This window comes from Aspergillus piperis, assembly GCF_003184755.1.
Source record: "Aspergillus piperis CBS 112811 unplaced genomic scaffold BO85scaffold_10, whole genome shotgun sequence".
NCBI lineage: Eukaryota > Fungi > Ascomycota > Eurotiomycetes > Eurotiales > Aspergillaceae > Aspergillus > Aspergillus piperis.
The window spans coordinates 658,078-683,614 of NW_020291600.1; the positions used below are offsets into that span (position 1 = coordinate 658,078).

The 25,537-nt window shown below is 50.1% G+C and overlaps 10 protein-coding genes across 10 annotated transcripts; 4 read left to right on the forward strand and 6 right to left on the reverse strand.

Annotated features, from left to right (window-relative positions):
- Positions 1-265: 265 nt before the first annotated feature.
- Positions 266-1,446, reverse strand: BO85DRAFT_520640 (uncharacterized protein; the record flags this gene model as incomplete). Its single annotated transcript, XM_025665146.1, has 2 exons — positions 266-1,104; positions 1,166-1,446. 2 exons carry the CDS (start codon positions 1,444-1,446, stop codon positions 465-467), a joined length of 921 nt encoding a protein of 306 aa, XP_025515101.1. The 3' UTR covers positions 266-464.
- A 314-nt stretch (positions 1,447-1,760) lies between these two features.
- Positions 1,761-3,991, forward strand: BO85DRAFT_398541 (Zn(II)2Cys6 transcription factor). The gene is made up of 4 exons (XM_025657058.1): positions 1,761-2,131; positions 2,231-2,803; positions 2,856-2,999; positions 3,052-3,991. Exons 1-4 carry the CDS (start codon positions 2,081-2,083, stop codon positions 3,874-3,876), a joined length of 1,593 nt encoding a protein of 530 aa, XP_025515102.1. The 5' UTR covers positions 1,761-2,080; the 3' UTR covers positions 3,877-3,991.
- Positions 3,992-5,422: 1,431 nt separating this feature from the next.
- BO85DRAFT_488673 (putative GTPase activating protein for Arf) lies at positions 5,423-7,821 on the forward strand (the record flags this gene model as incomplete). Its single annotated transcript, XM_025663550.1, has 4 exons — positions 5,423-5,537; positions 5,605-5,621; positions 5,717-5,827; positions 5,902-7,821. The coding sequence occupies 4 exons, from the start codon at positions 5,423-5,425 to the stop codon at positions 7,819-7,821; spliced, it is 2,163 nt and encodes a 720-aa protein (XP_025515103.1).
- Positions 7,822-8,275: 454 nt separating this feature from the next.
- gpi10 (putative glycosylphosphatidylinositol-alpha 1,2 mannosyltransferase) lies at positions 8,276-11,434 on the reverse strand. The gene is made up of 5 exons (XM_025660266.1): positions 10,763-11,434; positions 10,391-10,621; positions 10,128-10,333; positions 9,919-10,065; positions 8,276-9,857 (listed from the first exon to the last, which is right to left on the reverse strand). Exons 1-5 carry the CDS (start codon positions 11,165-11,167, stop codon positions 8,498-8,500), a joined length of 2,349 nt encoding a protein of 782 aa, XP_025515104.1. The 5' UTR covers positions 11,168-11,434; the 3' UTR covers positions 8,276-8,497.
- Positions 11,435-12,475: 1,041 nt separating this feature from the next.
- Positions 12,476-14,052, forward strand: car2 (ornithine-oxo-acid transaminase). Its single transcript, XM_025660267.1, has 3 exons — positions 12,476-12,623; positions 12,692-13,393; positions 13,448-14,052. The coding sequence occupies exons 1-3, from the start codon at positions 12,483-12,485 to the stop codon at positions 13,631-13,633; spliced, it is 1,029 nt and encodes a 342-aa protein (XP_025515105.1). The 5' UTR covers positions 12,476-12,482; the 3' UTR covers positions 13,634-14,052.
- An 886-nt stretch (positions 14,053-14,938) lies between these two features.
- On the reverse strand, positions 14,939-16,462 carry BO85DRAFT_488676 (2-hydroxyhepta-2,4-diene-1,7-dioate isomerase; the record flags this gene model as incomplete). Its single annotated transcript, XM_025663551.1, has 5 exons — positions 14,939-15,166; positions 15,244-15,386; positions 15,466-15,976; positions 16,027-16,218; positions 16,280-16,462. The coding sequence occupies 5 exons, from the start codon at positions 16,460-16,462 to the stop codon at positions 14,939-14,941; spliced, it is 1,257 nt and encodes a 418-aa protein (XP_025515106.1).
- A 377-nt stretch (positions 16,463-16,839) lies between these two features.
- Positions 16,840-18,541, forward strand: BO85DRAFT_459920 (polyamine transporter; the record flags this gene model as incomplete). The annotated part of the gene is made up of 7 exons (XM_025661685.1): positions 16,840-16,944; positions 16,992-17,138; positions 17,185-17,246; positions 17,298-17,440; positions 17,504-17,718; positions 17,776-17,953; positions 18,009-18,541. The coding sequence occupies 7 exons, from the start codon at positions 16,840-16,842 to the stop codon at positions 18,539-18,541; spliced, it is 1,383 nt and encodes a 460-aa protein (XP_025515107.1).
- A 214-nt stretch (positions 18,542-18,755) lies between these two features.
- BO85DRAFT_422186 (short-chain dehydrogenase) lies at positions 18,756-20,210 on the reverse strand. Its single transcript, XM_025657959.1, has 4 exons — positions 19,843-20,210; positions 19,666-19,776; positions 19,272-19,597; positions 18,756-19,209 (listed from the first exon to the last, which is right to left on the reverse strand). The coding sequence occupies exons 1-4, from the start codon at positions 19,961-19,963 to the stop codon at positions 18,889-18,891; spliced, it is 879 nt and encodes a 292-aa protein (XP_025515108.1). The 5' UTR covers positions 19,964-20,210; the 3' UTR covers positions 18,756-18,888.
- A 541-nt stretch (positions 20,211-20,751) lies between these two features.
- BO85DRAFT_488679 (uncharacterized protein) lies at positions 20,752-21,327 on the reverse strand (the record flags this gene model as incomplete). The annotated part of the gene is made up of 2 exons (XM_025663552.1): positions 20,752-21,249; positions 21,316-21,327. The coding sequence occupies 2 exons, from the start codon at positions 21,325-21,327 to the stop codon at positions 20,752-20,754; spliced, it is 510 nt and encodes a 169-aa protein (XP_025515109.1).
- A 2,276-nt stretch (positions 21,328-23,603) lies between these two features.
- On the reverse strand, positions 23,604-24,142 carry BO85DRAFT_35192 (uncharacterized protein). Its single transcript, XM_025655481.1, has one exon. It carries the CDS (start codon positions 24,046-24,048, stop codon positions 23,689-23,691), a length of 360 nt encoding a protein of 119 aa, XP_025515110.1. The 5' UTR covers positions 24,049-24,142; the 3' UTR covers positions 23,604-23,688.
- Between the last annotated feature and the right edge of the window lie 1,395 nt (positions 24,143-25,537).

A 25,537-nucleotide genomic window follows, 5' to 3' on the forward strand; every position in this document is an offset into this window, starting at 1 on the left:
CTGTAAGGGAAGGGGGAAACGGTGGGTGAGGGAAATTTGGGGAGAAAATTGGTCTTTTCGCTTCGCTTAAGCTTTAGGTCATGTGATGTAAACGCTAGCCTAAGCGAGTATGGTTGCTCCTATCGCTCGATAGGGATACAGCTATCTACATTCATACTGGCAGGCTGTCTGGCACTTTCATTGACTCTTCAGCATTGAAGATCTGTTGCTACATATATGGCTCCAGCATGCTATTTTACGTTAATGGGCTGATTGGAGTGACTGAGTGCGTGCCATCAATGTCTGGTGCTATACCTATCGCCTATATGCTAAGCATGGCCTGGTTTACTGTGCCAAGTCGTTGCGAGCCTCAGGCGAGAGGAGATATATGTCTATGCGACTGACATGTCATTAGAATCCAAATTATCATCATCACCCGACTTAGATACATATCATCAACAGCAGGTCTCAGTACAACTGAGACCTCACTGCTTCCTAGATCTGGTCGCATCGATGGCCAATCCAATGAGCTGGCTAATAGGTCCACCACGTCTCTTTTTTCTCCTGCGTTCTTGTTTTCCGGAGTTGTACGACATCATCTCAGGATGCTGTTGAGACTCGAGCTCAGGACCTCCCTGAGCCGGTGCCTCGCAGGCCTCATACTCTGTCGTGCGTTGACGGACTTCCAGAGTCATTCCGACTCCCAGACAGATCCCAACAATCACGATCTCCTCCAGAACAGCCATGACCAGGAAGACAGTGACGTTTCCGGTCAACATGTTGAACGTGGGGTTGTGCGTGAATACCGACAACAGGGAGTATATGAGGCGCACGAGAAGCAACGGAACTGAGATTCCGACTGCCAAAACCAAGCGATGTTCGCCATCCTCAATGCTTCCATACTTGCTTCCGACGACGAGTAGCAGGGCACAGAGACAGCCCCATGCGATGACGTATAGAACGTCGCCAACTTTGGCTTCTGTACTGTTCGTGATTCCCTGAAGGCTCGAGCTGTTGCTTGCACCAACAATACAAAGAACCATGCCCGCCAGTGTGAGGAGACCGACTAATCTGAAGAAGGCTGGAAGGAGGCCTCGTCCGGTTTTTCGTTGGATAGACTCGTTACTGGAGTACGAGGGACTGGTTAGTTTCTTGACGACTTAGAGCAGATCAGAATGACACGTACACTCGGGACAAGAGACCGATGCAAGTGGAAATCAGAGGGGCAAGTCCGATGGAAGTGCAAACTCCCCATGCGATATAAAGGTCAATGGTCTCAGGGTGGGCTATCGTGGCCAGGTAGCAGCACGAACCAACAATGCGAGCCAAGGAGAAGATTATTAAGAGAACCCAGCCAGCATTTCTCTGGAAGCCATGGTGGAAGCCCATGTACAACGAGATGAATAGGGACGGGAAGTATACGATCAATTCCAAAATTGAGAGACCATGTCGGTAGTTGACGGCCATGATTGCGATAGAGAGACGAACAACGAGTCAGTGTCTCTTACGGGCTAGAAGAGAAAGAAGTGTTGACTTCAGAACAATCTGCTTCATTGGAATGTCGATAGAGGAGAGGCAAGTTATATAACGATTTCAGGCAACCGTTATTCCCCCTGTTGAAGACCGCTATAATCCTAGCAAGATCACACATTTTCTTCACGGTACCAATACCTGCACCCGCAAGGCTGTGCCTCCCTGGAATGTACCTCAAACAAGCGTCTATCGGGAGCTTGAGGCTATGCTTAGCCATATCGTTCTGCCCAACCAAAGGCCATAATGAAGGCCAGATGGAGCAAACTTGATGGATATTTCAACGACAATATTCGTGGACGGACATCGGGTCCAATCAGAACACGGTATTGCTCGCCCTGCTTCCCCGATGCGGCTAGACCAACCCCACCGGACTGGGGCTTCGCTGGACTCGTGGCGTTTGGTGATCCCTCAATACGAACTTCATCTATCTTGCTCCCCGAAGTTCAGTCTGGAAAGGACCTACATGTTGGGGCCGCAATATGTCAAACTTGCTATATTCTTCTATTACGCTATTTAGACATCGCGTGTGATACGACCATCCCAGTCTACATGCGGCTCCTTACTCGTGATGGGCAAACCAAGCGGAGGGTGTGGTACGTGTCGTGCGAGGAGAGTCAAAGTAAGTAGTATGGCCTTGTCTATGATCCACCATCCTATCGTCGTATCGAAGACACCGGCGCCTTCCATCCATTCCATCTGGTCTGATCACTGCTCTTAGTGCGATGAAACTAGACCAGTCTGCGGTCGTTGTAGGAAAGCAAGGCGGACTTGTTCCGGCTATCGAGACCCGCACTCGGTATGGTTTAGAGACGAGAGCGATGCAGTAGCCCGAAGAGTCAAGAGATCTGCCAATTTAGACACAGAATCTTCCTCCACAGAGCCTTCGGTTTTGACGCTAGCAAGACGAAACACCTCCCAGGGAGTAAATCCTGGACACTACCCTCTGCGGTTCCCCCTAGCGATAGTTAACTTTGCGTTGGATCATACCTTCCAAGCCACATGCTTTTTCCTGAACACGTACACGTGGTTCAATGCGTCTAACACGGTGGAAACCTCCTTCAAACATGGTGCCGGTTCTGCCGAGTCCCTTGGCCAGAAAGCTATGATGGCTAGCATTGCATCCGTGGGCTTAGCGAATCTTGCTAGTATGCAGAGGTCCTCGTCAATGCGGCTGTCGGCTCGGCGCGAGTACACTAAGGCTCTGCAGCTGACGAACTCAGCTTTATGCGATCCGAAACTGGTTACAGCAGATACCACGCTAACCGCGATCGTTTGCTTATCATTATTCGAGGTGAGTTTGACTTTAACCATTGACAGAGCATATGGCTGACTGATTTATTAAGATTATTGCTTGCCAGAGAAATGAGAGCCTGCTATCCTGGACCGAACACTCACAGGGGGTGGCAACTGTCCTTGAACTTCGCGGCAGAGATCAGCTTCGGCGCGAAGGCGGGTTCTGGATGTTTCAAGCCCTCCGTAATGAGGTGGTGCGTGTTATCGCAAGTCTCTTATATAGAATCTGGCTAATGACCCCTTCAGCTCCTCGGTTGCCTACAAAAGAAGACGAGACTCCCTTCTGTCCTGATCGATATGTCTGATCAAGTAGCTACCGACCTGACGTCTTATACTCTTCCAACTGACGGAGATCGACTAGTTAAGGTCATGGCTAAGTTCGCCGGCCTTCAGGCTGATGTCCGAGAAGGAATTCTCTCGGACAGCAGTGAGATTGTGAAGATGGCCACGGCCATAGACTTGGAGCTAGAGCAATTCGCTAGTAATGTTTCAGCCAGTTTCACCTACAAAGTAGAGACACAGCCGGGCAGTGTCTCATCCTGCGAGGACGAGAAGGGCAATTTCTGCCATTACCAAGGGACCTATCATATCTATCAATCCGTCTGGTCCTGCAATATTTGGAACAACTACCGCTACATCCGAATCCTCGTTAACGACATGATCCTGGACCATCTGCGATTGATGGCATTGGGTGGCCATCAAGTGCTAGACTATGGCCTCTTCAAGGCCCAATGTATTCGGATCCGTGATCTGATGAGGCAGCTCGCCACGGACATCTGCTGCTCTATTCCTTTCAAGTTCGGAGTTGCTGGCAATGAAAGCAAGAATGTCTTCGATTCTCCGCATACCTATGCGGGCACCGGGTTCACTTTGCTTCTGCCGTTGACCATGGCCGCACTTGTTGGCGGAGCTTCCAGCCCGATGCATAACTGGGCTATGAGATGCTTCAACGTGATTGGTCGGGAGATGGGCATTGGGACCGCTTTAACCATCATGACCGTCGTAGGGGAAGAACAGGGTGGGCTACATTGGATAGATGCGATGGAGTCTGGTGACACCGTTTGGCAGTGAACTTGCCCAAGACGCCTCCATCGGCGGGGAGAATGGGGAAATGGGTCTCTATGATTGATGCATACGTGTAGTATATCCTTACGAATAGACTGAATTGAATGTATATACTCTGTAGAAACAAACTCTTCTGTGTATGATGCACCGTGAAATAATGCCGATGGCTGGGATATTCACACCAAAGTGATGCCTGAGGCCTCCACAACTCAACGAGCAATCACGTGCCGCACTATACGATTGACCCATATAAAAATCCTTTCGATCGGCGCACTTTCTTTCTTCTCCTCACACTTTTCATACCTCACGAACGCATAATCAACCTCCAATTCCTTCTTAATTGACCATAGGATGGCAGGTCATATTGGCGTACTAGAGTAACCCTTTACCCCGGGCATAATTGGCTCCCCTACCGCACTGAGTTCCATCCCGGAGCTCGTCTGTGCAATGGTGGTCGGAGTCACCTGCTGCTCAAACATTCCCATCGACAAATTTCAATTAAGTATGGAGTGTGATATGATCGTAAGAACGAACGTAGAACAGAACCAGATGCATGCACCTAGCGAATGCAGGATCAGCGACATAAACTGCAACAACAGTTGCCTTGGTGTAGTTCGCATAATTCGCCTCTCAGGGTCTTTGGCTGCTTCGGGCCGTGGGATGTCATGACGCGTCCCGGGATCCATGCAAGAAAGTCCAGTACTGTGGAATCACTGGAATGGGGCATTGAATGGGCTTCCCTTCCATAACGTTATTCGAAGACAAGAGGGGGTTGTCTCATTGGCGTGACTGCCTGCCAAATCATAATGAATAGACTTTCCACACCAGGAACAATCCTGGCTGGTTGGGGTCGAAAGTTCCAAGCGTTGCTTTGCAGCCATTGGGGGCTGCTGCTGCTGCTGCTGCTGGTGCCCCTGATGCCAACCCGGACGCTTGATTTTCTCCTATCCTTCATGTATTGCTTACTCTGAAATTAAGACTTCTGGGCACCTGCGCCATCACTCCGATCAATACTCCCTCGTAGATATTTATCTACTATCGATTATTCAGTTGTTTTCAACAGCAGATAACGTGGGCCAATATTGGGCCGGCAAACGGACAACTATTAATATCGTGGGACTCTAACTGAATCAATCCATCGTTGCTGCTCTTCTGCTCCCCACCTCTACTCTCCGCCGACTCCTCTCTCTCTCTTTCTCTCTCTCTGTCCTCATTTCATCCCTGGCCAGCTCCTTTTACTTGTTTCCCTGCCCAATTTCCCCCTCTTCCTCCTCCTCGTCGACTACTTTTGCTGTGCATCTCCCGACGCTTTTCCTGGTGTAAATATGCTTTGCCTCTCAGCTTGAAGGTTTTCCCGAATCCCCCGTTCCGGAAGCTCGGCTCGTGCTGTTGCTTTGCTGGAGACTTTTTCTCCAACTCGCCTCCCCTCCCCCCCTACATCTCACTCCTGCCCCCCCTCCTCTCCTCTCCTTGTCTTGGGGTTTGTGAGACCGGAATCTCACCCCCTGTCGTCGCGCAAGATACCCCGCCATTCTGTTAGAGTCTTGCGATCATGGTGGCCGGAATTAGCAAACGGCAGCAGTTCCGCAATGAGCGGGCGCTGCAGGACCTCATTCGGTCGGTCCCTGGAAATGACCGCTGTGCCGATTGTCAGGCGTTGAACCCAGGTGAGTTGTGTCGCCGTACGTCTAGTACCTTGTTCAGAGTGCTAATGGATTGTTTTCTTTGGTATAGGATGGGCTAGTTGGAACGTACGTCTCCCATCAACCCGGTTCATACATACATGCAATGCATTCTTTCGTTTAGTGAGGAAGGACAGGATATACTGATTGGAATACCTGAATAGATTGGAATCTTTATCTGCATGCGATGTGCGTCTTTGCATCGCAAGCTGGGCACACATATCTCCAAGGTCAAATCTTTGAGCATGGATACATGGACGGACGATCAGGTCGATGTGAGTTGTTATAGTGATCCCGGGATACGTTTCGCAGCCAGAGAATGAATTCGCTAACCGGTGGGATTGTCTAGAATATGAAATCGCACGGAAACAACATCATGAACAAGATCTACAACCCTAAGAACGTCAAGCCGCCTGTTCCGACCGACGTGGACGAGTCCGACGCTTGCATGGAACGCTTCATTCGCCAGAAATACCAGCACCGCTCCCTCGACGAGGTGAAACAAAAGCCTCCCAGTCGTCATGATTCGGGCTACGATAGACCCCGCGCAGAGGACCGGTCGCCGGAAGGCTCTCCTCCTCCTCTCCCTCCCAAGCCTGCCAGGCCCTTTGGCTTTGGTCTTCGGTCCGCCTCATCTGCGACTAATCTCAACCGGATGTCCAACAGAGGTTCGGCAATCTCACCACAGTCGGATAGCTTCGGTGCGTCGGGAATCTCAGTGAGGAAAGGCTCGGGAGATGCGTCGTTTGATGCGAAGCTGGCGACCCTACGGGATATGGGCTTCGCAAACGAGCGCCGCAACGCGATCGCCCTCCGCGAGCTGGACGGCAATCTAGACAAGACGATCGAGACGTTAGTGAGGCTGGGAGAAGGCAATGGATCTGTCTCGCTTGCCAAGTCTCCGGCTGCGCAACCTACTCCTGATGCTGGCAAATCTTCCAATCCATTCGATCAACTGGATGCCAGGCCCGCTACTCGCCAAGCAAGTGGGAGCTACAATCCGTTCGATGCACCTGTGCAGTCTCAGCCGCAGGCCCAGCAAGCCCCGGTGCAATCGCTGGAGCAGTCTTTTCAGAACCTGCAGGTCGCGCAGCCCTTGTTTCCACACTCTACCGGTGGCTATCCAATGCGGCAAGTTTCGCTCCCTCAGCCTCTATACCAGCAGACGGCGACGCCCCCGGTTCCCACGAACTTTGCCCAGAACGCATATGTCTCTTCTCCGCAGCCACTAGACGGTGGCAACAATCCTTTCTTCCAGACCGGAGCTCAGCCGCAGGCCAGCATGACCCCTCCCGCGTCCAATCTCGCCCAGACAAACCCCTTCTTCAGTCAGGTTGCACCGCAGCCGACCGGGATGCAGCAACCACCTCAGAGTCAGGCCGCATCAAATTCCCCATTCGGCCCCCTTCGACACGCAAACACCATGCCTGTCATGCCCTCCACATCGCCTTTCGGCCAGCCTTCTCCATTCCAATCGCAGCTCCAGTCCCAGCCTCAGTCTCAGCCTCAACCCCAAGGGCAACCGCAACCGCAACCCCAATACCAAATGCAGCAGCATCTGCAACAACCGCAAGGGTCTCTGAACCCCTATCAAGCCATGACCGCGCCAGCTACCCCCCAGAACACAAATTACCTGGCGCAACCGCAATACGGATATCAAGCATCTGCGCAACATCTAGCGCCGCAGCCCACCGGCCGCGTCGACAAGAACAGCATCCTCTCCCTCTATCAATTCTCCCCGCAACCTTCCGCCACCCCAGAGCAACCTCAATACCGACCTTCCACGGCCGTGAACCCTCCCACTCAGACCGGCCAGCCTTCCCCCTTCAATACCATGCCGCAACAACAACAACAATCACAACCTTTCAACACCATGCCCCAACAACAACAACAGCAGCAGCAGCAGCAGCAGCAGCAGCAACAACTCCAACCTCAACAACAACAAAGCAACCCCCTCACAGACCCCCTATCAGCAAGCGGCACCCGCAACCCCTTCTTCACCACAGCTCCCCAACCAGGAGCTCCCTCCTCGGTCCCAACCACCACCGCACAAGTAACAACAACACCCTACCTCACCACCACCGCCCCACCCCAACAGCAGCAACAGCAACAACAACAACAAACACTCAATGTCTACGGAGGAATGCCCAACAAGCCCACCGGCTTCCCACGAGGTCACATGAGCCAGCAAAGCGTCGATATCAACGGCTTCCAGAGCGGACGACACAGTCCCGATGCATTTGCCAGCTTGAGTGCACGATATGGATAGTTTCATCCCTTATCTTTCACTTTTGAAACAAATCTATATATATCTTCTATCTATTGCACATTCTTCCTTTGATCATATATATATATAACCCTTGTGCCTTTACTTGTGAACTCGTCGTCTTGGACTTCCACTATTTTTATATGGCCTCTTGCTGGAAGGGAATCTGGACTTGGTGAGGCGAGTGTAAAGTAGATTAGTTTAGCTGACTGCATTTTTTTGGCGTTGCGTTTGTGTTTTGTTTCTATGCTTTTGAGGGTTTACGCGGTATATATCTATATTCCTATATTTGCTTTGTAGTTGGTCTGGTGGTGCGATCATTGAGTATCAACTACTTATATCTTTCTTCATTTTCTACTTTTGTTTTCAGCCGGCTTTTTCTGTGGTGGAAAGGTATATAGTGGTTCGTTCTTGCTCTGTTCACTTCATCGGGGAAATTGTTGCATAGAGATAAACGTTTCTAGTTGTTGGATATATATCTGGATAGCAGGGCAAAAATCAATTATATAGCGACTTGGGTATATGGTAATTTGAATACAATACGATGCAACAAAAATGTCCATATTAAATATGCAGAGGTATCCGAGGTATTATTCCAAAAATGTCCACAAATGAATATACAGCTTAGTATAATAACACAGATCATATCTTCCCGACTATATGTGCACGCATCAAGCTACTAAGCCCAATTTGCCCGATCGTTCATCCGCCGGTTCAGCTCTTCCCAAGCGGGAAATGACCAAGATGATGATTTTCTGGACGGTTTTGAGAACGGCCAGGCCGGCAACTCAAACCCAAAAATGGTTGTGCGTTTGCGGCGCTGCCATGGCCATGACCACGACCAGGACGATTGGGACTGGCTTGAGAATATGGATTTCCAGAACTGCGTGAGACGTTGCTTGTGCGTGGGCTTGGTGAAAGCTTGCACGATGCGATCGAAGTGAAGATCCCGGCTCTCGCGCTGGCGTTGTATGTACACACTGTCCCGGGCGGCTTGTTCGGACGGGTCAACGCACCAAACGACTATGTCGCCCCGACGACGCCAGTCATCATGCCAGGCGGAGTTCCAGGTGCGGTGGCATTCCTTATAAGCGGAGAAGCGGAGGAGACTCTGTAGGGTGGGTTCTAGTTGGGCGAAGAATATGAGGTAATCGGGCCATTCGTGCGGGGTTTGGGACTGGTACTGTCTGGGCAACTGCGAAGATTTCCAATTATACTTGTCATAGGATGGCCTTCGAGGGAATCTGCGCAGACCGCCAACCATGTTCGTCCGCAGAAACGTCTCAGGATCGGCGTAGAACTGGTCTGCCTCGTCCAAGTACGTAGCTTTCTCGGACGCGTCGAGGCCGACAGGAGGCTCGCAGGATAGTGCCCAGGCGCTGATGGTGGGGTAGACCATATGTGAGCGCCAAGGAGTGCTATGGCAAGGCATGAGGAACCCAGCTGTGATCCCGGGCTGAGAAGTATCGGTCATATCGTTGGAACCATGGAACTGTCGCTGGTCCCGAAGGTAGGACAACACGGCCGCTGGGCCGGATGCATGGATGACTGTCGTATAAAGTGCAATGACGGCGTTTGCCAGTAGCAAGAAAACCAAGGTCAGCCGTCTGGGGGTGTGTCTCTGACTTCCCGCGGTCACCGCGGGACGGAAGAAATTCACCAGAGCAGGTGCAGTCAGGACGTGCAGCGAGGGCAGCAATGGATAAATGAATCGCACCTCCTTGTGCGATATCTGCGACAGCCCAAGGATCATGATGAGGCACACCGAAGCAAGCTGAACCTGCATCGAAGCCTGCAACTCGCTGAGTTCACCCGATCGCGGTCGGGTAAATGAATTGTACAAGCCCACAACAGCGAAGGGCAGTGCGGTCGTTAAGAGAAGGGGAAGCCCCTGCGACAGATAGTAGTGCCAATCATTCTTTCCATAGAAGACCGCCAGCGACTGGGCTAGGTTGAAGTACAGGAACCGTATGGGCGGAAAAGTCCAGAATCCATAGAAGAACCGATCTGCTGTAGTCGATACGGCCAGAACAGCTGAACTGTAGGAGTGTTAGAAGTAGTTGCGTACTTGAAACAAATGGAGGGAACCGTTAAGCTCACCCGCAGAGTAGAGCTTCGCGGACAAGCGTCGCCCGTCGAAGGGGAGTGCTCCGGTACAACAACAGGCTAGCAAGTACCATCCAGATCAGAACGTTGGTGGGTCGCAGTATACATGCCACAGCCGCCAGCACAAGGCATTGTCGAAGCCTATCCCCAGGGTTAGAGTTAGTGCATTTTCTACAAAGCTGCGTGAAAACATAAGGTCGTACCTGCTCAGAACAGCCGTGTCAGACTGGTCCTCGTCCGGTTGGGACTTTAGGCTACGCCCTTTTGGTTGGGTGGTGGTTGAGGGATCCAACGACCATACCCATGGCCACAGATAAAGAGCAACAATGGTAAGGGAGGTCTCGAGGCAGTTCGACAAGGTCCTTGTGGAGCAGAACCATTGCCACGGACTCACGATGGTCAAGGCCAGCTATATTCTGTGATTAGTCCTGATGAGACGCATGCTGGTTGGAGATCTGAGACATACTGCGGCCCAGGCCTCGTGAGACAAGGGATCATACACGCGACAAGCCAATCGCCAAGTATATAGGTCACCAACGGCGGCGATAACGGCTTGGGCAACCTTGGGGGCAACGACCAGGCATTCCGCTTGCCATGCAGGGGAAATGTGGAGTAGGCGAGCGAGCAGATCGGTGGTGGCATAAACAGCGGTAAAGAGAAGAGGGTGTAGGGAAGATCTCAGCTGGTGGCGCCATTCCTGCACAAGGACGTCGTCATTGATTATTAGTCTTGCAGAGCCCCAGCAGATTGGCTGAAGAGTTGTGATGATGACACCGGGTTTCTTGGAAGATGCAGGGAGGTACAGAGCGGAATGCTCCAATGGAAAGGGAGAACTCACCCAAGTGATCCAAGGCGCATGGTCGTCTCCGAATGCGGCCCGCCAAGCGGGCTCGAGAGATTGGAAGAACTCATCGGGTTGGAAAAAGGTCCGAACGGTCCAAGCGTTGAGCAGACGGAAGGCGACGAGGAAGAGGAAGATGCGAAGCGAGGATGGCGGGGTGGAAAGGAGGAAGGCGGAGGAGGAAGATAAGGATAAGGAGGATAAGGAGGGGAAGAAGGAGGAAGACAAAGAGGATGGCCTCAGGTGACCAGAGCGGGAGGAGGAATCATACAGAAGAGAGGCATCGGGATCGGAGACATCAGCGTCGGCGATGTAGTCGCTGTCCGATAAGGATGAGGGGGAGGAAAAGGAGGAGGAGGCTGTTGAAGAAGAGGCTCTCCGCCGACGACGAACCCCAGACATGATGGATGATCGGGGGAATTATTTACTAGTCAGGCACACACACCGACCCCAGATTTTCTGGGATGATGATTAAGTTATGGATCCAGGGATGAAAAATGGACGATTGTGATGGAAGTGGTTGGGTGGATTGGGGAAGGTACCACGGCGTGCAGCACTAGTTCAGTGCAGCCACTAGTCACTAGTCACTATGTAGAATAGTCACTAGTAGTGACTTTCTTAGGTAGTAGTAAGTAATAGTCACAGTGAACTGCCAAGGTTTACAGGTCACGATAAAACTGCCATCTTTTGTTGGTTTAGTTTTTTTGTTTACAGGGGAAAGCGGAAAAGGGAAAGCAGAAAGATACCACTTGGTCCCTTTCTCAGACAACCAACCAACCAATCAATCTCGTGTTCTCAGTCTGGACTGGGTCGGACCGATAACAAGCGTCGAGATCCGCTCCGTGGGTCTCGAGAGTTGAGTGGAAGGAGAAAAGAAAAGAGTAATTGTCGGGATGATGAGTGGCTGCCCAGAACCTCCAAGGAAGGCGGCCAGAAAACGCAGGCCACCAGGAAGTGGAGCGGAGCCGCCCGCCTTAGTCAGAAAGACATCATGATCGCTTCCACCTGCACTTAGGAGTCTTCTCCGCGTCCACCTGCGCTTAACGGTGTAGCTTCGGCCTCGCAAATTTCCTGTCTACCACAATTCGTCTGATTGCCGGCCAAATTGGTAAAAGCCTTCCTGTCACTGCTGCACTTCTCTCCTCCCCTGCCTCAACCCTTCTTATACCGTGTCTTTCCCCCCTTCTCTCTGCTTCGTCTGTTCTTTCTTTCTTATCTTATACTTCCCAGATACCCCCCCTCAGTCCTTCCTCTTCCTCTCCTACTGCTCTCACATCTCTCTTCCTCTTCCACATACTAGCCTCTCATAGCCTCTCATCCTCTGACCACTGCTTCCTTAAATTGTCCCTGATTCTTCTCTCACACCATGGCGTCCAACGGTACCAATGGAACTAACGGCCACAATGGCATCAGTTCCTACCATGCCTCCACCACTCAAGAGGCCATCCAGGCTGAGAAAGACTTCGCTGCCCACAACTACCACCCACTCCCCATCGTCTTCGCTCGTGCCCAGGGCACCACAGTCTGGGACCCCGAGGGTCGTCAATACCTTGATTTCCTGTCTGCGTACTCCGCTGTCAACCAGGGTCACTGCCACCCCAAGCTGGTGGCGGCTCTCGTCGATCAGGCCTCCCGTTTGACTCTCAGTTCCCGTGCCTTTTACAACGATGTCTTCCCCCGCTTTGCCGAGTTCGTGACCAAGTACTTTGGCTTCGACATGGTCCTGCCCATGAATACCGGTGCGGAGGCGGTCGAGACCGGTATCAAGATCGCCCGTAAGTGGGGTTATAAGGTCAAGGGCATTCCTGAGAACCAGGCGGTGGTCCTGAGTGCGGAGAACAACTTCCACGGACGCACAGTAAGTACCGGAATATCGCCCTGTGTAATTGAACTTTGACCCAGACTGACCGGTGTTCTCTGGTTTAGTTCGCTGCTATCTCCTTATCTTCTGACCCCGAGTCGCGCGAGAACTATGGCCCTTACCTGCCCGGTATCGGCTGCACCATTCCCGGAACGGACAAGCCTATCGCCTACAACGATAAGGCCGCCTTGCGGGAGGCCTTCGAGAAGGCGGGTCCCAACCTCGCCGCCTTCTTGGTGGAGCCCATTCAGGGCGAGGCTGGAATTGTTGTCCCCGACGAGGATTACCTGCAGGAGGCCAGAGCCCTGTGCGACAAGCACAACGTTCTGTTGATCTGCGATGAGATTCAGACTGGTATTGCCCGTACTGGTAAGCTGCTCTGCCACGAGTGGAGCGGCATCAAGCCTGACATGGTGCTGCTGGGCAAGGCCATCTCCGGTGGCATGTACCCCGTGTCCTGCGTGCTGGGCCGCAAGGATGTGATGCTCACTATCGAGCCGGGCACCCACGGTTCGACCTATGGAGGTAACCCGTTGGCCTGCGCGGTCGCTATCAGAGCCCTGGAAGTCGTCCAGGAGGAGAACATGGTCGAGCGCGCCGAGAAGCTCGGTCACGTCTTCCGCGACGGTCTGCAGGCCATTAAGAGCCCCATCATCCAGACGGTGCGCGGCAAGGGTCTGCTCAATGCGATTGTCATTGATGAGTCCAAGACCAGCGGCCACTCTGCGTGGGACCTCTGCATGCTGCTCAAAACGAAGGGGTTGCTGGTAAGTTAATGCGGTCGCCTTGAATCCTAGGTCAAATACTAACCTCCCCTCCAGGCTAAGCCGACTCACGAAAACATCATCCGTCTGGCACCACCCTTGGTGATCACCGATGAGGAGGTCCAGAAGGCCTTGGACATCATCAAGGAAGCCGTCAACGAGCTCCCCACGCTCACCGGCGCGGCTGAGGATGAGGTCATTCCCCCTCCGGAGAAGAAGGTCAAGGTCAGCCTCGAGAACTAGAGGCCAGACACAACGGAGGTGACGGATGGGATCCTAGTGGCAAATGCACTGGGATGAACTTGGTACATCGACGCAACCGCGACAGCGCCTGAAAATCGTCAGCACCTGAGTACGGTTTATTCCGACCAGGGACGATGCCTTGTCGTGTCGACCAGAGGACTCGTACGGGCGCGGGAGATTTGACTCTTGTCGAAAAAGCCCAAGCATGAGTGATGCGGTTGCACACCGTCTCTGCCACCTCGTGTGAGATGTCCTGAATTTGTAGCGCCAGTTGGATATCGGTCTTTAGATGGATGAAAGTTGATGATAACGCTTGATGACCATAAGAATCAAAATTCTAGCCTAGAATGAATTCAAAGCGAGTGTTTTCCCGAAGTTTACCTCGAAGTTTTGACATGGTTGTAGTTGAAAGAAAAGAGCACACGATGTTCGATGATGCCGCATATGTGGCCGCCCCCGCGCTTGCTTTCTTTCCCCTCTTTCTCTTCCCCTTTTCCTCTCCCATTCATTCCTGACCTTCCGATTGCTCCCCATTTAATCCCTCTAGTCCCTGTCGCCATAATATAATCCCGCACCAAAATACTACTCATAAAAAAATACCTCCATACTAGATTAAAATTCAAATCCTTTCCCAAAAATAAAGCCGTGTTTGACACTCGACCTCTCCTAAACCGCAACCCCCTCACTTCTTCTATCCCATGATAACTAACTGAATGAATAATATCTGAGTTTCACAGAGAAATGAATATTGGGAATTCTAAATAGTATCTACTATACATAATTCTTCTAATTTAATTCTTATCCCCTCCCTTATATAATACTCATCGTCGCCTGTTCTTCAAAATTCGATTCCAATCTTCTTTATTCACGATGCCATTGTGTATTTGGTGGGTGGTCTTTGCCTGAGGAGATTAATGTCAGCCTAGTCAGCAAGGGGGTCCAAGAGTTAGTACTTAGACAGGGAGAGGAGAGTAGTAACTGCAAATGCCAATCGGAGGAAATTGTATTAACTTCTCGGAGGATTTTCTTTTTACCTTGTGGTTCTACTACTAGTACTCATCAATGATTGAACATGAAAATAGTGGGAATTATACTCATCGGCTACTGTTATTGAGTACGTACACAGTCCGATCATTTCAGGATATTTCATACTGGATGGGGAAAGATATTAGAAAGCATTCTTCCACCACCCGTCCATCCTTCACCGATACTACTACGTAGTATCTAGATACAAATGCACATTCCGAACTGCTCAAGGCTGGTTGATGCATTGCGTGATTAGGCCACGAGTTATCACTCACTCACTCACTCCCAAGATCCCTCCTTCAAAGCAGGAAGGATGATACTACGACACTCTCCAAACCCGAATTTACCCCCCGTGAGACGGTTAAAGCACCATCCTTCCATGATGACTTCGTCTCCGTCTGCAAGGAACTCGAGTCCGTCCTTGCTGGCTTCGGAGAGGATGTTTCTTTTCAGTCCTCGCTCTAGGAGGCAGGCGATTCCGATTTGTTCGCCTTGGGCATTGAGGCGCTTTCATTGGTTGTTAGTTAGTCTTTATAACTCTATATAGTAAGATGATGATAGAGAACCGGGGAGGTGTTACATACATCGCTGGTTATGGTGCCCGTGCCGAAGATATCTCCGGTTGAGAGCCCCTCGCCTGCACTACAGAGATGGGTAACCTGCTGGAACGGAGTCCAGTAAAGCTCCTTTAGATTTGTTTCTGTGACGGTGTAGGATTTTCCGTTTCCTGTGTATCTCTCAGTATCGTGTCATGGTGGCCCAAGGATGGAGGGGCGATGACAAGGAGCGGTGAAGGGAAGGCTTACTGATAACCCTCGCTTTCAATTCAATATCGAATGTTGCCTCGGTTTCTCTGCCCTTCCATGCTAGGTGTTTCAAGGGTGCCGGGTCCTGCACCCTCGCATTACAGTATGACCCCTCCAGTGCCTCGATAGGTACAATCCATGGTGAGATGCTCGTTCCCGAGCCCTTGCTGTGGAATGGGCCCAGTGGTGCCATTTCGTATGTCTGGATATCCCTTGCAGACCAGTCATTCAGGATGACCAATCCGAAGATGTGGTCCTTTGCGTTGTTGATGTTGAGGATCTCGCCAGGGGGGAGTGGATGGGATAGGTAAACGCCCATTTCTAGCTCAAAATCAAAGCGTGCGCTGGGTCTGAAAGCTGGTGGGTCGTTGGGTTTGTTGGAGTCGAGCGTCACACCCCAGGGTCGTCGGATCGGAGTGCCGGAGATGCGGAGACTGCTTTGCCGTCCGTTGTAGACAGAGGGAATGACAAACCATGAGGCTGGAGGCTTCATGGAGAAGAGTTCGGAGCACTGGTGTTTTGAGTGTCTGGATGCAGAGAGTGATGATGGGGTAGACGTACGTTTCTGGTGTGTTCGAACGAACAGTAAAAGTCGCTGAAGTTCTTTGTTTCCATTGGGAGATGGTTTTGCACTGTTGAGAGGGGAATGGCATATTTTTTGCGGATATCATTGTCGGAGAGAAGGTCGACAAGCGCTGCTCTGGTCTGTACGTGGGCTTCTTTGGGAAGAGAGGCGAACTCGTTCAAAGTTGGCTGTAGAGAGATTAGGCCTTGTTTATTAGAAAATGAAGGAGGACTGGTGTCTATCAGATACCATAGAGAATACTTCGCCTTTGAATCCCGGAATTGACTTGAAATATCCATCCTTCTCAAGTGCACTCAGATCTATGACATCGTCCTCCAGAACAGTCGCGCATCTTGGAGTTGGTGTCTCCGCGGTGGAGATTACACCGTAGGGAAGGTTGTCGATGGTGAAGGGCGTCTCGGTTAGGGTCATTGTGCCTATATGGAGTTAATCCTAGTGGTAGGTACAGATCTCAGGAGCTTACGAGCAGGAGAATATTTATCTCATGCTGAATGAGGGGTGCTTGGGTATCACTGCAGCAAGTGCGACTCGAGAGGGGACTGGAGCTCGGACCAGCTGCACGACCTATGCATTGTTCATTGTTAACTTTTTTCCGATAGCAACGGGGTAACTTCATCGCGATGAAACCTGCAATCAAGGAACAGATATCTTATCTGTACGATATGGTGCTAGTCGAAGTCAAACTTCAGGTCCTAGTATCTCCAGATGCAAGGGGCTCACCAGCACCACCGCCATCATGAATCTCGATCGAAGCAGAATACAATCTCTCAACCACCAACTTTGCGACCATGTTCGATGAGGAGAAGACCCAGGAGGTTGTTCATGGCCTCAAAACCACCCCTGATGGGCTCGTGCTCGATCCGCAGCCATCAGACGACCCTAATGATCCCTTGGTATGTTCTTTGTCGAGTTTAAGCGAATAAAAAACTGACGAAAGCAGAACTGGAAGCCCTCGAGAAAGGCGCGTGTACTTTCGATATGGGCTATTGCTTGTTTTTCTAGTCAAGCCACTGCTATGACGAACATGCAGGGATCATATCTCCAAGCACCTCTGTATCACAAGACGGCTACTCAGGTTTCTCTCGCCGTAAGTAGCACACATTGATATAGCAACATATTACTGAGAGTAAGAGGTCTCATGCGGGCTCATTGGGATCATGGTCTCCTCTATCCTAGTCGTTCCTCTTAGCCGTAGGTACGGCTCCTGCTTCTGTCTTTTCTGGTCAACCATCGGCATGCTTTTCAGCTCGGTATGGTCTGCCATGATGACTAGTCCATCGGATTACATTCCATTCGTGATCTCTCGTCTCTTCGCCGGTCTATGCGCAGGGGTACCTTTAGTCCTTGGCTCCGAGTTCGTCTTGCGGACTTACTTCCGGCATCAGCGAGGTAAATGTCTGCATATACTGCATATTCCCTTCCTCTTAGGGGTTGCAATTGGCCCAACATTAGGTGCATATGTTGATGCGAGAGCTTCGTGGCCTATCTCTTTCTGGTATACTGTACCCATGAATGGGGTGTTGGCTCTGTTGATCCTTGTCTTTATTGAAGAGGCAGCATTTGCGGGGGGAGAACAAGTGCGGCAATCCTTTACATCAGAAAAATGGAACATGTATCTCCGAGGAAGAGCGGTTCCACCACAGCTTAGAGCAAGCTGGAAGAACATGGTGAGTCTTATTCTTACCGTATCACCAGCACTCGTAACTTAGGCTGATATTCATAAGGTATCCATTCTTTCTGATATCTTCCTAGTGTCGTTTTCTCCCGTGTCAATAATCGTGGGTTTCGTCATGATGGTAGACTTTGGCTTTGCTTCAATGGCCATTATCCTCGGTGTCACCTTCGTTGAAGCCCCTCGAGACGAAGGTGGATACGCAATGTCAAAGATTTCGATGGCTTCATGTACGCTCTCAGACTCTCCCCTAGTTCATTTTGGCCGTTAACCTGAGCACCACAGTCACGCTCACCCAAGCAATCGGCACCGCACTCGCGGAATTATACGGCCACTTCATCAGCGACAGACTTCCTTTATATTTGTTCCACCGAAAGTCCAAGTCGCAGGATATTGAACCTACAGAATGGCGCCCGGAATACCGGCTTCACTGTCTCTGGGTCCCAGTGATAATGCTTCCCATAGGCCTTGGCCTATTTGGTGCTAGTTTAGAGTACCATTACCATTGGGTGCTTTTGGCACTCGGATTTCTTCTCCTCACCTTCGGTGCCATCTCCCTTCTCCCGGTTGCAATGACGTATCTCTGTGAATGTTTCCCGAACCATGTTTCAGAGGTGTCGGCAGGGATGGGAGTTTGGAGGCTTGTTTTGGGAGTTCTCTCGGCTGTCTTCATCGCCCCATGGAACGATAGAGTTGGTCCGGGATGGCTGTTCGGCACTGCTGGGCTGATTACGCTCCCAGCTTTTGGAGGGGTGATTGTCCTCATGGTATTTGGGAGACAGGTGAGGCAGATGGGGGTTCGTAGATTGAGAAGTTGACGGGAAGTTGCGCTTTGGGTTTGGGTCGATCAGCCATGGTGAAGCTGGATATATTCTGGGTATATTCCAAGTCGTGGGCCATGTGGAAAGGGGAGAGGGTAATCGCCAAACCGATAGATAGATGTCAGGAGAAATCTAACTGCCTTCATGTTCGTCAGATTCTCCATGATCAGGTGACTACGTCCTTGTGCTTGTTTGTGGTCCTAATAGTCACCCATCTTACACTTTCATTTATTACTCCAAATAACAGACAACAAGAACAAACAGAGCTCTCGCTTCATATTACATTTAACTTGGAGCCCGTCTAGATATCCCCCACAAACAAACACAGATAAGACACTCCCTCCCTACCACGCACAATGCCCCCCATCAACGCGCAAATCCGCCCCAGTCATAAAACTACTCCCATCCCCAAGCATGAAAAGCACCGGTGCCCGGAACTCATCCGCCGTACTTAACCGAAACAGCATGTTATCACCCACCCACTGGCTCTCCATCCCTGGCTTCTGAAGCGCTTCAGCCGTCGCCGCAGTCCGAATATACCCAGGTGAGAGCGAATTGACCCTAATCAAAGGCATTCCAACCCTCGATCCCCACTCGGCAGCTAGAGACCGCGTGAGTTGATGAACGGCCGCCTTGGAGGCGTTGTATCCGGCTGTATCCACGCCCTAGTAACAAAGTACCATGTCAGCCCACTCTCTCGCACGACTACAGAAGATATCGTCCTAACCTTATTCGACACATAACCACTCATACTAGCCACAAATACCATGCTGCCCGTAGTATTCGTCCTGAGCATTTCCCGGGCCGCCGCCTGCGCGATGAGAAACGTTCCCGTCACATTGGTATCTAGCATCCGGCGGAATGATGAGACGGGGAATTCGGTCGCGGGACCATTGCGAGATAGGCCTGCGCAGGCGACAAGACCCTTGAGCGGGTATCGTAGGGTAGGGATGAACTGGGTGAAAGTTTTCTCTACATTGGATTCGTCCGTTACGTCGAGGGGGTAGTAGGTTAGTTGGCGGGCGTGACTTTGCGCGGCGGCTTCGACTTTATCTGTAATCAGACGCTGGTTAGTGGCACTTCTATCCCACTATCGGATTGGGGAATTGGGAAGGACGTACGCCAATCCGGAGAATTCGGGACGGGTGCGAGATCAAGACAGACGACATCACCGCCGCTTTCGAGGATCGCAATGGCGAGCGTGGTGCCTAGGAAGCCGGTAGCGCCGGTGACTGTATGGAAGCGTTGCTGTTAGCAGGTCCATGCAATACACTAAATACGGATTGCAGGAGATATACTGATGATAGTGCGATTATCAAGACGAAAGAGATCAGCAACAGGACGAGCAGGATCTCCCTGCGAGGGTTTTGCTTCACGGAACTCGAGGCCGTGGACGTTGCAGTCGCTTCTCGTGGTCATGATGAGCAGATGATATGCAGAAAAGATTAAAGGTGATAGACAAAATGCGATGAATTCCTGGTCAGCATAGGCTACTTAAGTTGTGTGTAAGCAGTATCTTTCTATACTCCCCAACCCCGCATAATGAGGGGCTACGTACTCTCACTACTGACTGCACTTCCTTTTCCCCCAATGTGCAAGTCGCATCTGTGCTCCGTCATATGCATCGCACTACGTAAACTGGACACGGCGGGTATGCGGCCCGCCTAATCCCCATTGCCTGAGCTACTGCGTAAAGTGGAGTAACTAAGGAAGGGGATTTGGTTCCCACTCCTCAAATTCCTATCCGCTTATCCCCACCGGTGCCGAAGGGTGCAGCTTACGGCCCGACCGCGAGTTATGGTATGGTCGGACACAAAGCTGGTCCTGGAGTAGAGTTTCTGATGAGTGCATGTTTTGGAATTTATTTGTGTGATAACACTTTTGATATATAATTCTGTACTGTTTATATAATTCTTCCCTGACGTTGTGAGTTGTGATGGACAATACTTGTGGTGCGGCTTGGAAGCGTGATTTTGAGCTACTAGTAATGCTTCTACCTTCCCCAATCTTCAGACAAAGAGGTTAAGCACCTTAGTACGTACTATAGGTAAATAACTGGTATTGGCATTATGAGGTTTCAAGAAGTCAACAATGACATTAGCAAAAGACACTAAGGTTTGACAAACACTGCTCTCTCTAGCATAGACCACTGCATCTTATTCCAACAACAACATTCAATATCAAACCAGTAGACCTCACCCAGCAACCTAAACATGAATTTTGAGCGACCCAAGTGCTCTACCTAAGCAATCCTCTTCCCCCTTCAGTTCATCCGACAAGTCCATCAAATCGTCCAAACACCCAACGTCCCCAGAATCGGGAAGAAGCTGATCGTCGCAACCGGCGGTAGCAGTCGTAGCTACCTCCTGTAAGCGACCATCAGCATTGCCAACAACAACATTGGCTTTCTCACATTGTACGTCCTCATCCACGTCCATTTTACCCTCTCTCGGGACCTCGCCGCTCTCGGAGATTGGTGGAGTCTGCTCAGGCATATTTTTACCACCCTCGAACTTCGAGCCTTCACCACTACTCTCGCCATGATAAGCGGTCACATTGGTCTTCTCATCCACTCCTGGTGGCACAATTACCTTTCCTTTGGAATTATAGAAACGGGCGATAAGTTCCTCATGCTCCGATTCCCAGCGCTTTATATTTCGTTTAGCGTGCATTATGTTTCTGGTGAGTCGTTGTAGTTCACGTCCCTAGATATTGCATGGTGCATGTATCAGTGGCAAAGTTCAACATGTAGATAGACCGGCGTGACATACCGCGTCAGCCATGGTCATGTTCTCAATGGGCGCTTTTGGGCGATCGGTCTGGTCTGTTTCATATCTCTTTCTGTAGGATCTCTGGAGAAAATATGAGACAGAGTTTGCGTATATGTTGGTAAAGAACAGCACATGGTGTTTCTCACTCTAGGAGGCATGGTGAAAAATGAGGATTGCTGACGTCTGTTGGATGGAGTGTGATAATTATAGGTGTATAAGGATAGAGCTGACTATTGAACGAGTGTAATGCCGTTCAGCAAATAATAGGTAAATGAAACAGTGATGAGTAGAGTGTACCTAAGTATGGTCTCAGGAATGTGATGGAGGGTGTAGCTTAAATTGGTGCAAGAGAAGGAAGGTGCTCTCGTGTTCTTTCTCTATCAAGAAGGGTTCGTGTGCACCTTCACCACGGTGGTTTGTTTCGGGGCTTAGGGCAAACGGTTTGTATGTGTGAATTCCATAAATGAGCGTGGACATATACCGTGCTATAGGTATATTTGGGTATATAGGTTGCACCAAGGGCGAATAGGGTGACTTGTAGAATGAGAGTCAGTGGTCATGGCTCCGAAGGCCATGGTTGCTTAGCTGGAAGGGGTCTTCTCTAAGATCATTATCGAGCTATATATATGTTTAGCCATTTCCATAGGCATATAGAAGGAAGGCTGTCGTGCTATTCACAGCTGTACTCCCATATGGCACTAATATAATCTGCATTAACAGTTCCAGACATCCCCACAAAAGCGAAATTGTTCAAGTGTATGACCAAAGTGACTCATTTTCACAAAGGTAGGCTAAACTTCTTGCATGAATCCATTGTGAGGTTGAGAACCGTATAGATATGAATAAAAGATTTGTTTAAACTGATTAAAATAAGAACCTTACTTGCTAATTCAATGTCAGAAAGAGGGTTTCCTTTATAGACGCAGATGCGTACTAGGCTACGTGATATCTTGTGTGGGAGACTCCCGGTCCTGCGTAGGCAAGATAGCTGGGTATCTCCGACAGATCAGATCCTCCCAAAAATAATGTCAACACAACGACCATCAGCTACAATCCACAGATAAATCAACCAAGTTCTCAGTGTTGCTGGCAAAGTATTTTGAACTTGAATACATAAGGGGAAAGTATTCATTGATGTATCATTATATTTGGTAGGAGCATATTCTCACGGCCCAAAAAAATAAGATAAAAGCCGTAACATTGCTCTCCACTCCCACTGCTGTTATAAATGAGGCAGAGTAAGTCTAATGAATAAATGAATTTAAAGATTAGTAAACATGAGTTACAAATGTTGAGCTGCAAGACTTTTTAGATAGACTGTGTACGAGCATCTTGATGATTTGTCAGCTGGTTCTGGCGACTGCAATCTATGCTCTACTAGTGGCATCGAACAAACATATTGCCAGCAAGGTACAACTAATACATACAAGTAGATCATTTGTCGTATTATAAAGAAATATAGGCTTTCAGCAATCATGCACTTTGTAAGAGACTGCATTAAGAAGTAGTCGGTAAAGTCTGCAGAAAGAAATAAAGAGATTCACATATAAGATGACCAGTAAAACTTCAAGACAAAGTGGAGGCATGCAACATCTGCAGACACCACAAGAGGCAAAAGCCAAGGTCACCTGATCTCTTTGTACTCATCTTGTACACTGATTTTCGCGAGTCATATTTCATGTTGCTGCGGGAGCTACTACTTACTACAGCTGGAAGACGCAACTGCCGTTCTATTGGTACAAACCCACAGCTAAAGGCAACTTACTATGACTAAAACTTCAAGCTCTAGGACCCCTACTAACGGGATTTTCGGGATGATCTGCATTTCTATGTCAGGTTAGCTGTCATCCATCAAACTCCGCTATCGTTGCCGGTACATCCGACATGTTCCTAGGGCATCAGTACAGGGTAAAAAGCACATCACTGGGTCTAGCTCTTCCACTCAAGCATTGAGAATGGCATTCTAGGCTACTATTGGATATTCTCCCCTTATTCAGGGAGCTTGAAAACCCACAACTCCCTCTTTCGAGTGGCCAGACATCCCGACATGGGTGTGCATCTTAATACTAGTACCCGACAAAGTAGCAAGAGCTTAGATAAGACAAAGAAAAAAAAAAAAAGAAGATCCTTCTTAACTAATCACCAGCAGGCAGGATCAAGGCACGCACGAATAGGATCAACCATCGGAATTAAACAAAGGTGACTCGGAGTCAGTAAAGTAAGTAGGACCCAGCCCATCGGAGTAGACCCTGAATCCACACCTACCTACCTACCTGCCCACCGAACCCAGCAGAAACCTACTACTAACAACACACTGCCCTTCTACAGGGAGGTACATCTCAGCACACCGAGATCATCCCATAAGAAGAAGTACTACACCGGTACCCACGAGGGCAATCCCACCACCACTACCACCGACCCTCCCGTCCACAACCCACCGAACGAATAATAGATGGGAATTCCATCCCCAAAGCAGTCGCCACCCAGCAGCTCGGACGAACAGCTGATCTGAGGTTCGAGAATTATCTTGGCGCTTGCTCCTTTACCCTTTCCCGTTGTGATGTACCCAGTAGTCAGGATAGTTAGAAGGGAAATATCTGGCTGCCTAATGGCGAGAGTGGGCCTGGAACCTGCTCGCTGTGCGCTCCGTTTGGAGGATGGCTTGCTGTAGGCGTTCGGGGAGGGCTGGGCTTTAAATATAAGCTTATTTGGACGTCTTTTGATGCTATACATCTGGGTTTGATGGTTTCTTTGTCGTGGTGGTGATGTTTTCTATGGTCATGAAGGGTACGGAGGAACGCGGAAATTGTTGCCGATTCAGTGTGGTCACGTGCTGGTTTGTTCTTGTGAGGATAGGGTTTTTATTTCTATTTTTTTAATTTATTCTTGTGGTGATAATATTTTATTTGATAAAATTTGGTTTTAATTATCGTGGTAATTTGTCTATCTTCGGACTTACGAGAGAACGAGCGACACTAAGCGAAAGCATGCATTCTCTGGGTTTCTCTCTCAAGGATTACTGTTGGTGTGACTGCCGCGCTGAGGATAGAGTCGGAGCCAGAGTGGAGCGAAGTGGGTACTGTCAATATAGCGCGAGGGAGAAAAAGGTACTAACAATGAAAAAAGCGCATGATGTTCATTGCGAATACCACATAAGACGGAGAAATCCGCCTCTTCCTGTTGTCCCACGTAGTATCAAAGCGTGCGACGATCCATGACGGCATGACACACGAGGGACAAAGAAAAGGTCGGACCACTGGGCTGCACCTGCACGAGCAAGGATAACGGGTGTGATAATGGCCAGGCCAGGCCAGCCACGTCATTTCCAGACTGGCCTACACGCGTAAGAGTAATCAATCCATCAATCTAGCCGACTCCGCAGGATGGACTTGCATCCCACGACGAAGTATATGCGACCGTCAATCCATGCTACATGAGGTAAATACGACGAGATCTCTTGTCTCCAACATCCCCGGACGGTTGGCTGGCAGTGAGAACTGAGTACATGCCAATCTCTCTTCCCCTCCGCATTAAACGGTGGATGGCCTTGTGATCATCGCGCAGCGCAGTGACTTCGAGTATGTCTCCACGAGCTGATGACGACGAAGGCGATCGGTGAAAAAGGTTTCAAAAATCAACACCAACGGGAATTTGCCTTCTACGTGCCGCAAACCCCGATCCGAGGGACCCTAGAAGTCGCTAGAAGAATAGGAAGAATGGAACGCTTCTTACCAAGACAATGTCTGACACAGGAGGCCAGAGAGACGGAGATGAGCCGGAGCCAGGAGATACGGATACGGAAGACCAGCGGAAGAGCGAGATGAAGAGTTTAACGGAAATACGGCCAGAAGAGCGAGGCGCGGGTGGGGCGGATGCTCGGGTGGGAAGTCCGAGGCGCGGTGAATTGCCTGATCCAGTCAGAAGCCGTCTGGTTCGAAAAAAATAAAGAAAAGATGCGATCGTTAAGAAAAATTTTGCAAGACCACTCGGGAACCATAGGGCCTGAACATGAGGGATAATCGAGAAACTCTTGGGTAATACCTACCATTGTCCTCCGTAGGTAGGGAACCGACAAATGGATCGTCAATAGCTCCTCACTTCAAACAATCGCCCCTTCGTTCAAAGCCAAGCCATGGCAACATCCCTATAGGGCAGAGGTAGGCGGAAATGGCAAACCAAGCAGCAAATTTTAGTCTGGCTCATAAAATCATGGGTATGAAGG

Excerpts from the sequence above, each read along its gene's own strand:
- car2 (XM_025660267.1), top strand. The coding sequence starts at position 12,483 with ATGGTCCTGCCCATGAATACCGGTGCGGAGGCGGTCGAGACCGGTATC. Across the intron at positions 12,624-12,691 it reads ACAACTTCCACGGACGCACA|TTCGCTGCTATCTCCTTATC; the intron begins GTAAGTACCGGA and ends TCTCTGGTTTAG. Across the intron at positions 13,394-13,447 it reads TCAAAACGAAGGGGTTGCTG|GCTAAGCCGACTCACGAAAA; the intron begins GTAAGTTAATGC and ends CCTCCCCTCCAG.
- BO85DRAFT_398541 (XM_025657058.1), top strand. The coding sequence starts at position 2,081 with ATGGGCAAACCAAGCGGAGGGTGTGGTACGTGTCGTGCGAGGAGAGTC. Across the intron at positions 2,804-2,855 it reads TTTGCTTATCATTATTCGAG|ATTATTGCTTGCCAGAGAAA; the intron begins GTGAGTTTGACT and ends TGATTTATTAAG. Across the intron at positions 3,000-3,051 it reads AAGCCCTCCGTAATGAGGTG|CTCCTCGGTTGCCTACAAAA; the intron begins GTGCGTGTTATC and ends TGACCCCTTCAG.
- gpi10 (XM_025660266.1), bottom strand. The coding sequence starts at position 11,167 with ATGTCTGGGGTTCGTCGTCGGCGGAGAGCCTCTTCTTCAACAGCCTCC. Across the intron at positions 10,622-10,762 it reads ATGCGCCTTGGATCACTTGG|GAATGGCGCCACCAGCTGAG; the intron begins GTGAGTTCTCCC and ends GTCCTTGTGCAG. Across the intron at positions 10,334-10,390 it reads CTCACGAGGCCTGGGCCGCA|CTGGCCTTGACCATCGTGAG; the intron begins GTATGTCTCAGA and ends CACAGAATATAG.
- BO85DRAFT_35192 (XM_025655481.1), bottom strand. The coding sequence starts at position 24,048 with ATGTATAGCATCAAAAGACGTCCAAATAAGCTTATATTTAAAGCCCAG.
- BO85DRAFT_422186 (XM_025657959.1), bottom strand. The coding sequence starts at position 19,963 with ATGACCACGAGAAGCGACTGCAACGTCCACGGCCTCGAGTTCCGTGAA. Across the intron at positions 19,777-19,842 it reads TGATAATCGCACTATCATCA|TCACCGGCGCTACCGGCTTC; the intron begins GTATATCTCCTG and ends GCTTCCATACAG. Across the intron at positions 19,210-19,271 it reads GTGGTTATGTGTCGAATAAG|GGCGTGGATACAGCCGGATA; the intron begins GTTAGGACGATA and ends CTTTGTTACTAG.